The sequence below is a fragment of the Meleagris gallopavo genome, chromosome 28 (genome assembly GCF_000146605.3).
Source record: "Meleagris gallopavo isolate NT-WF06-2002-E0010 breed Aviagen turkey brand Nicholas breeding stock chromosome 28, Turkey_5.1, whole genome shotgun sequence".
In the NCBI taxonomy this organism is placed as follows: domain Eukaryota; kingdom Metazoa; phylum Chordata; class Aves; order Galliformes; family Phasianidae; genus Meleagris; species Meleagris gallopavo.
In genome coordinates this window covers 1328004-1336908 of record NC_015038.2, presented here as the reverse complement: position 1 = coordinate 1336908, position 8905 = coordinate 1328004, and the positions used below count along the sequence as shown (strand labels likewise).

General features: G+C 52.2%; 1 protein-coding gene across 1 annotated transcript; it reads left to right on the top strand.

Annotated features, from left to right (window-relative positions):
- On the top strand, positions 1 to 7069 carry SLC16A1 (solute carrier family 16 member 1). Its single transcript, XM_003212898.2, has 4 exons — positions 1 to 258; positions 2542 to 2685; positions 3195 to 4058; positions 4340 to 7069. The coding sequence occupies exons 1-4, from the start codon at positions 42 to 44 to the stop codon at positions 4618 to 4620; spliced, it is 1506 nt and encodes a 501-aa protein (XP_003212946.1). The 5' UTR covers positions 1 to 41; the 3' UTR covers positions 4621 to 7069.
- The last annotated feature ends 1836 nt before the right edge of the window (positions 7070 to 8905 follow it).

The following is an 8905-nucleotide window of genomic DNA, read 5'->3' as shown; positions in this document are numbered from 1 at the left end:
ATCTTTGAACCCCAACTGATCCATTGCCAGCCTCATTCAAGATGCCACCGGCCATTGGAGGCCCTGTGGGATACACTCCTCCTGAAGGAGGCTGGGGATGGGCTGTGGTCATCGGAGCCTTCATCTCCATTGGATTTTCCTATGCCTTCCCCAAATCCATCACTGTGTTCTTCAAAGAGATTGAGGTCATCTTCAACGCATCTAGCAGCAAAGTCTCATGGATCTCCTCTATCATGCTGGCTGTTATGTATGCAGGAGGTAAGAGAACTGAGGACAGCATTTCATGTGCTCTTGCATTGGAGGATGTGATGCTGAGCCTCATTAATTGCATCTTGCTGTAGTGACAACAGTCAAAACTTTTATCAAAGTCAGGATTTTCTCATTACGTGAGAGCAAAATGTCTTTAGCAAGCTTGCTTGGAGTAGATTGCTCAAAGTTCTTTTCAGTATCCAGAATGCAAAAGCTGGGTTAATCTGTCCTCTTCAGCAAAGCTGTAGGTAAATTCTTTCCGGGGTATTACAACTTGTGTAATTCTGCCCTTGTTCTTGTAACAGTGTGTGGCTGAGGATCTGTCTGCCCTCAGCACCTGCCAGAAGGCTGGGGAGAGTAGCTGTGCTGAGCACAGAAGCCCTGTTATAGGGTCTTTTCCTAGTTCAGGATGCTTAATTTTGGAATCCAGCGAGAGCTAACTGCCTACCAGAATCTGTTCCCTTTTCTGGTCAGCTCTGACTGCTGAAATGTACACTGAAAACGGATGTCGTCTGCTCTTCCCCAGTGGTGCTGAGCAGTGCTTTAGACAGCTTGTGCTGTTTGGAGATGGCAGCATGCACTGGAAGAACAGAAACACGAGCAGAATAAAGCCAACTACTTAAAGTGAAACAGCTCCCCTCTCCTGTCCTTCAGAAACTGCTTGGAATCTCCTAATCCCCAAGCTGTACGTTTCATGCTTGCTTTTACACCAGCAAGTAGCAGGCAGACTGTGCTCTGCTGGGGTCGTGTGTTCCAAGTCCTTGCATCTCCTGTTCCTAAGCCCCAGTGCCTTGTGCCAGCCTGCACATGCAGTTTTGCACCGGGTAACCTGGCTGAAAGACGTTCTTATTGGGACCCTGCTGTTGTGTGTACTTCAGAGGCAAATCAGAGCTTGTACTGCTGCCATCCCCAGCTGGCAGGATGCCTGGTCTTATTTGCATTTGTGCATCAAAAGGAGCTGACGTTAACGGCCTGGCTGAGCATGAGGCTTTTCCTTTTGGGGAACAGGCTCTGCTTTGTCCTTGCTTAGCAAGCGAGGCAGTGGGCACATCTCTCTGCTCCAATGTTATAACAAGTTGTAAACAGTGTAGCTGCCTTAATGAGGCTTGATCTGGGCCATTCCTTTTCCTAATGCACTGAGTACAGTCCCTCTGCATGCACCAGAACCTGTGATGCCTGCTGCTTCTTGGACTTGGAGTGACTTTTGCTTCTAATCCTGAAGACTCCCTTAACCTGTGCCTTATGCTGATGCTGCCAGCTGCTCATACTGAACAGTGCCCATCAGATCCAGCAGCTCACTGGTTTTGCACCACTTGCTGTTACCTACACACAGGCAGGTGCATCCCTCCAGCCTAGTGGAGTACAGCTTCCTCCACTGCAGAAGCTACAGTAGCAGCTGGGCTTCCCAAATGTTCTCTAGGCTTTGTTTAAACTAGGCAGAAAGGTCAAGTAGTGTCTGAGGACCCATGAATAACATGTTGACAACCTTGCTGTCTGTTAATGGTGAAACTAGGTCTGTTAATATTCAATGGATGTTCATTCAGTTTATTTAAATACATTTTAGTATCTGTAGAGCATGCTTTGCAGTATCTAATCACTGTTTGCTTTGGATTAAAGCTCCTGATAATGAAGCACTTAAAAGGCGGTGTGCACAGCGATTGGGCTGCTCCTGCTTCAGGGGGTAGCAGTGAAAACTTTGCCTCAATCTCGCTGGCATTGTGCAGGGGCCTTCCCTCCTGCAAGCCCTCGGTGCACTTTGCCCAGCGCCCATCAAAGCTGCTGCTTCATGGCCTTGTCTTCCATCAGAAACGTCATGTTGGATGCAGGCTGTCACCTTGTTATGCCTTGTCCAGCCCCTGGGCCGTGGTGGCTGCAGAGCGTGGGGCAGGGCCTTTGCCCTGGTCCTTGGGAAGCTGCAGGGCAGCTGGTGGCCTGACAGGTTCCTGCATAGGCCATGGAAGGCTGCTTGCCCAGGGAAGTTGTGGCTTTCAACAGCTATAAACAGCTTCTGGGGCTCTACAGGGCTGCAGTCCTTGGCACTTGCTGGAGTCTGGCTTTTCCAGTTGTGATTTCAGCACGTGCTTTAACTAAATGTCACCATTTCTTATCTCCAGCTGTCTTTGGTCCATCAGTCCTTCCTTCTTATCCTGTTTCCTTTGCTGGGTGAAATGGCACTGTGCAGAAATGAAGCCTGCGACAGCAGACTTCCTGTGTGCATGTCTGCCTGGTCCCTTGTGCGAAGGTAACCATGACAGTAACTCACCTCTGGGCATGTCTCCTTTGACTCTCCAGGTCCCATCAGCAGCATCCTGGTGAACAAGTATGGCAGCCGGCCCATCATGATCGTGGGTGGGTGCCTATCGGGGTGTGGTTTGATTGCAGCCTCTTTCTGCAACACCGTGGAGGAGCTCTACTTCTGCGTGGGGGTCGTGGGGGGTAAGTGCCAGCTTTGCTCTAATGGGATTGCAACTGACAAGCCTTTCTCAGAGGAGCAACTTCTGCCTAGTAATTTTTAGGAAATGCTTACTATGAATTTGCGTAAGTCCCAATTCCCTTTATGTGCTCTAGGAAGAGGATGGCCCTGGTGATGCAATGCAGAAGGAATGTAAGTGCACAGGCTCATTTGTCTACTTAAAATAGAAAGCCTCCCATTATTCCTGTCTCAGGTTAGGGTTGTGCCACACTAGTAGACGTAAGGTCATAGCAGTTCTGTCTCTTCAGCTCTCCTAACTCATGCAAACAGCTTGTCCTCCCAGTTACCTCCACAATGGGTGCTGAGGTGCTGAGTATTGCTCATACAGGCTGAAGGTTAATACAGCTGAAGTGCTACTGTTGAACACAAAGAACTGAAGCCTTGATCTCTTGCTCCTCTTACTGAGCCCCTCTGTCATTGCTGATAGCTTTTGGGGATGTAGAACTCTGAATCCTTCATTTCTCCTCTTCAGGCCTTGGACTTGCATTTAACTTGAACCCTGCCTTAACCATGATTGGCAAGTATTTCTTCAAGAAGCGTCCCCTGGCGAATGGACTGGCTATGGCTGGCAGCCCCGTGTTCCTGTCGACCTTGGCACCTGTGAACCAGCTCTTCTTTGGCATATTTGGCTGGCGAGGGAGCTTCCTCATCCTTGGTGGTCTCCTGCTGAACTGCTGCGTTGCTGGGTCCCTCATGCGGCCGATTGGTCCCAAGCCAGACCAGCTGAAAAAGGAGCCCACTAAAGAGGTATTGCAGGAAGCTGGGAAAGCAGTGAAAAAAGGTGACGGCGATACTAGCACAGACCTCATTGGTGGGAAGACGAAGAAACAGAAGAGCACGCTTTTCCAGACGATCAACAAGTTCCTGGACCTGTCCCTCTTCACACACAGAGGCTTCCTGCTCTATCTCTCAGGCAATGTGATCATGTTCTTCGGGCTGTTCACTCCCTTGGTCTTCCTCAGCAATTATGCAAAGAGCAAGAAGATTGCCAACGAGTCTGCGGCCTTCTTGCTGTCCATCCTGGCCTTCGTAGACATGGTAGCCAGGCCTTCCATGGGACTGGTGGCAAACACCAAGTGGATCCGACCAAGAGTCCAGTATTTCTTTGCCATCTCTGTGATTTACAATGGGGTGTGCCACCTCTTGGCCCCCATGTCCACCACCTACGCTGGGTTCTGCATTTATGCTGGTTTCTTTGGCTTTGCCTTCGGCTGGCTTAGCTCGGTGCTGTTTGAAACCCTGATGGACCTGGTGGGAGCGCAGAGGTTCTCCAGTGCTGTTGGCCTTGTGACCATTGTGGAGTGCTGCCCCGTGCTTCTGGGACCTCCCCTGCTCGGTAGGATGTCTGTGTGCGCTGCTTCTCCTTGTCTGGCTTTGCTGTGGGGCTCTGTGCCTGGGTGGAGGTGAGGGAAGGTGAGCATCAGCCCCGGACCTGCTGTGACATCTGGGGGAATGAGAGATGGGCTGAGCCCTGTCGTGAGCTGGGGGAGCAGAAGGAATAGGCCTGAAGCAAATGTGGTGGCTTGGGCTGCTCTTGGGAATGCTTCCTGAACCCCGAGCAGTTCTAGGCAGCACTGGAGGTAGTCTTGCTAAACCGTCCCCTCTCTGTCCCATCAGGTAAGCTCAACGACATGTATGGTGACTACAAGTACACGTACTGGGCCTGTGGGATCATCCTCATCGTCTCTGGGATCTACCTCTTCATTGGGATGGGCATCAACTACCGCCTGGTGGCAAAGGAGCAGAAGGCGGCGGAGGAGAAGACGAAGAACGAAGGGAAAGAGGAGGAGACCAACATCGATGAGGCTGAGAAACAGAAAGAAGCAAACAATGATGTGGCTACCTTGCCTCAGAAGAGCACAGAAGACGGTGTCAAAGAGGAGGAAAGCCACATGTGAGGGACTGGTTTTAATCCCAGTGTGTCAGGGGAAGCGCCGCTGTCCTGAAGCAGTGTCTGGGGAAATGCTCTGCTCGTGTTGGGCGGCTGTGAGAAGTGTATAAACCAGGTGTTCATTTTTTAACCAGGCTCTGAACTGTCTTTCCATCTGTGTTCAACAAAGGTATCAGAGCTACATGCGCAGTATCCTCGCATGTTTGGGGTGGGGGTGGGGGAAGGGATGACTTTTTATATTCTGGCTTTTTAACAGTAACATGATTGTACTAATATGTGCCTTACAGTCTTCAAATCTAGCTGAATCTGAATGAGCCTTAACTCTAAGCCGTGCTTTAGCTCTGTATTCTGCTTGGGGTATGATGTGTGTGTGTGTTTGTGTGTATCTTTGGGAGTTCTGTTGATATAAGCCATAAACAGCAGGATACTGGGTTTGTTGGAGCACGATAGATGTCAGGGCTGAGCCCCACATGAATCCTGCTTCACACGCTTCTTACTGCAGACGCTGGGCATGGGGGCAGTGGGTCTTCAGCTTCCATGCCAGATGCCTCCTGGCTCTGTTAGGTGGTCTTCAGGCATGATTTTAAAACTTTTAGCTACTGTAGTTCTTTAAAATCCTTCCTTTTTGTAGTTTGGTTCTCATGGGATAAACAGGTTGGAGAAGGATGGCCGCAGTTCATGTCAGGCAGCATCTCCTGTGCGGTCGCCCGCTCTGGGCCTGAGCAAATCTTCCCCCAGCAAGGCATGACCTGGGTGCTGGGGTCTGTGCCCACGGGTGGGGAACCTGGCACTGCTGGGGCAGAGACTCTGCTCAGTGTAATAAGATGTAATAGGAAATGTGTATGAGTGGAGCTCAGCTGGCACCACAGCGGGGCTTGGAGCATCCCTTGGCCTCTCCGCAGCAGATCCAGGACAGGATTCTACCTGGAAGACACCAGCCCAGCATCCTATCCAGCCGAGACAAGTGGGTTTGGATGTTTAGTGCCTTGCAGACTGAAGGGGCCAGATGGACCAGACTGTTGTAGATGCATCCCTGAGACAGGCATTCTGCTTTTCCTCTTTTCTCTCTTAGAAAAACCTCTTTTACTTGCTTCTGTTCAACTTAAGATCTTAAGGTGATGGATGCCTTACCGCTCTCATTTAGGACATGTAAAGGGGAGGAAAGAATTTGTAAGTATTTATTTTTTATTTTTTAGTGTTGGAAAATATCTCAATGTACGTGGAGCAGGTTCATGGCTCTCAAGTTATAGTACACGTTGATCAGAAATCTTGTGAGAGGCTGAATATTTTTTTCAAATAAACTTTTTTTTACAATTATCCCTTTAATGTTTAACTCTTATTTCATGCTGACAGCATGTTCCAGAAACGTGCCAGAAGATGTGTATTGTGGGCTGGTTCTGGGGAGACGAGTGGGGTTAAAGCAGCAGGCTGACCCATCAGGTATGGTGCAGAATACTTCCTTAGCAGGTTTTTGTGTTGTGAGAGGAGGCAGCAAAGAAACTTGGTGCTTCCCTTTGAGGATGGCTGAGCCTCGGTATGCAGATCTCTTCCTGCAGCAAGAAACTCCTTGGCCTGAAACTCCTGCTTGCAGGAGACGGTGCCTTTTCCCATGGGCCTGGCCAAGGCTGACACGGTGCCCGACGTGGGGTGTGTAGGAGTGCATGTGTGTGCATGCCTGTGTACGTGTCTCACTGCTTCACTTGCAGCCTTTGCATGTCGGGAAAACACAGCCTTGGGGAGAAACTGAGTTCCTGCCTGCTCCTCCAGCTGCATTAGAGCTGCTGCTGGTGTGGCGTGCCCTGCTTGGGCCAGAAGCTGCTGTGTCTCCAGCGAGGGGTGAAGTGTGTGTTTTGTGCCTCTTTCAATCTCTCTAGCTGCAAGATGGCAACAGCCAGGTTGTTCCTATGCACTCTGTTTTTTAGAGACAGCTTTCCTCTCTTTTTAGCAGGATGCCTGTGAAAGCCGTAAGGTTCTTCTTCATTGCCTGGGGTGGGGGGGCCACTTTGCTCTGTGGGTAGAGCTGTGATGGAGGGGCTCCCACTCCAAGCCCTGCTGCAGCCTCTGGTGCTGTCTGTGCTGCTGTGGATGTCTGCAGGCCTGGTGCTGCCAGGAGGAGGGACCCCAGCTGCCCCCCATCACCCCATGGGGTGCCTGGTGCCCGTGGTGGCCTCACTCAGGGTGCTGACTGCTCTGCTCTGCACCTCTCCTGGCTGCTGCAGTTCTCCATCGTTGTCAGCCAGCTCCAAATCTCACAGGAGGAGGAAAAAAAAAAAAAGGCCAGGGTATTTCATACTGTAGAGTAACTTTATAAAGCCAACAGTATTTTTGTACAAAAGGACTTTATTGTACTGAGCTTGTAATACTGGAAAACCAAGTAATTGTATTTTTCATTAAGTGCTGTGTCTATTGTAGTTACCATAACTGGTTCCTGTTGCAATAAACTAACCGTGATGAGCTGCGGTGTGGTCCCTGTTCTGTAGGCACAGATGGTTCCAGTGGTGCTGGGCCTCACCTGGTGGTCAGGGGGTAGTGTGGGTATGGGGGCTGAGCTGGTTCCTGAGCCCTGCGTGGGGGTCAGGCAGCCTGCAGGCTGTTCCTGTGCTTGCTGGGTGTTCTTGAATGACGATTCCTCCTGCAGAAGGAAGGGCTCAGCTACAGCTGCTGTGCTTGACCCCTGTGAGCCTTGCAGGAGTTGGAGTCCTCTTCCCTGGAATGCAGTAGCACAATTACTGATACACACTTTACTGTAAGTAACACTGCTTCCCTGCCTGTGACTTCTGAAAGGCAACTGGGCTGAGGGCCAATTTGGCCTCTTAAGGAAAAGATGTTTAAATAATTTCCTCCTGTTTTGTATTGGCGAGCTGATAACACTCATTTCCCCACTCCTGCTGTTTACTCGAGGTGGCTGATGGCACGGCACTGCTTGGGGGTCTGGCTGAGGGCTGCAAGGCTGGTGAGGAAGGGGCTGGTGAGGAAGGGGCTGGTGAGGAAGGGGCTGGTGAGGAAGGGGCTGGTGAGGAAGGGGCTGGTGAGGAAGGGGCTGGTGAGGAAGGGGCTGGTGAGGAAGGGGCTGGTGAGTGGCACTAGGTGTGCTACAGCCCTGCGTTGGGCAATGAGGTGACTCAGGCTTGAGGGTGTGGGCTGGGCTGCGTGCATGCTGCAGGTGGCTGATGGGTGGCACGGCGGCCTCTGCCCTGCAGCCTCGGATCCCTGGGGAGGGAGTGGTGCTGCTGTGGGCAGTGTTATCCCTATGTGGGGCTGCTGCAGGGGGCTGTGGGGTGCGGTGCTGGCCTGGCTGTGCTCTGCAGGAGTTATCGGAGGCGTTTCCTCGAGGCACTCGGGCAGGCTGCCTTCCTTCCTCTCAGGGCAGCAAAATAAAATTCCCTTCATAGCAGGTAGAATTGAGGAAATAGTTGGGAGCTAATTCCCATGCCGTTTGTTTTTCCCAGCCAGCTGCGCTCTCTGGCCAGCAGTGTGCAGCAGTGACCGGGGCTCGGGGGGGAGCAGAGGGGCTCTGTGGCTGCTGGCCAGGCTCACACCTCCCATCACAGTGCCCGCTCCCTTCCTGTCTGCCCAGTTCCAGGTATTGAGGCAGTGTGGGACAAGCTCCCTGTGGCCCCACTGGACTCACTGCCCCCGGCCCCACGGGTTGTGCTGTGTCCCCGTCGGGTCACCAAAGGCTGGAGCAGGAGGGAGGGGGTGAGCCTGGAGCCTTGCACTCACCGGTCCTGGTGGAGCAGCCTAATCCCCCCATAATGCACACAATCCCCTCCAAGATGAAAGGCGTGAGCCCAGAGCAGAGCTCATTCATGTGACAAGCATGAGGAGAGGATCTGGGTTCCTGCCCGCTGCAGGTTGGCTCCGCGCACGCGGGAGTTTGTTCAGGTTTTTCGGGGGCTTTGAGTTCTGCTGAGTCTGCAGCTCTGGCTGAGCAGTCAGGGCTGCTGCTCTGCAAACAACCTCCTCTGTTCCCAGCCGCCTGGTGAAGGCACTGGCACGAGTTGTGCTGATGCTATGCTGGGAAGAGGAGGCGGTGGAACTGCTGGCCTGAGGGCAGCTGCCCAGAAAAACTGAGTCTGCTTGGGAGTTAGCAGAGAACGAGCTGCCCTGCATGCAGCTGAGGCTGCAGCACGCCCACGGGGCTGGCCATGCAGCACCAGGCTGTGCCATGCATGTCCAGCTGCTCCCTGCCCTCCTACAATCATCTCAGTGCATCTGAGGTCCGCTCAGATTGCAGCACAGGGCAGGTGGGTGCCGACACGCTGCGTCTCCACTGCTCTGAACCGCGCAGA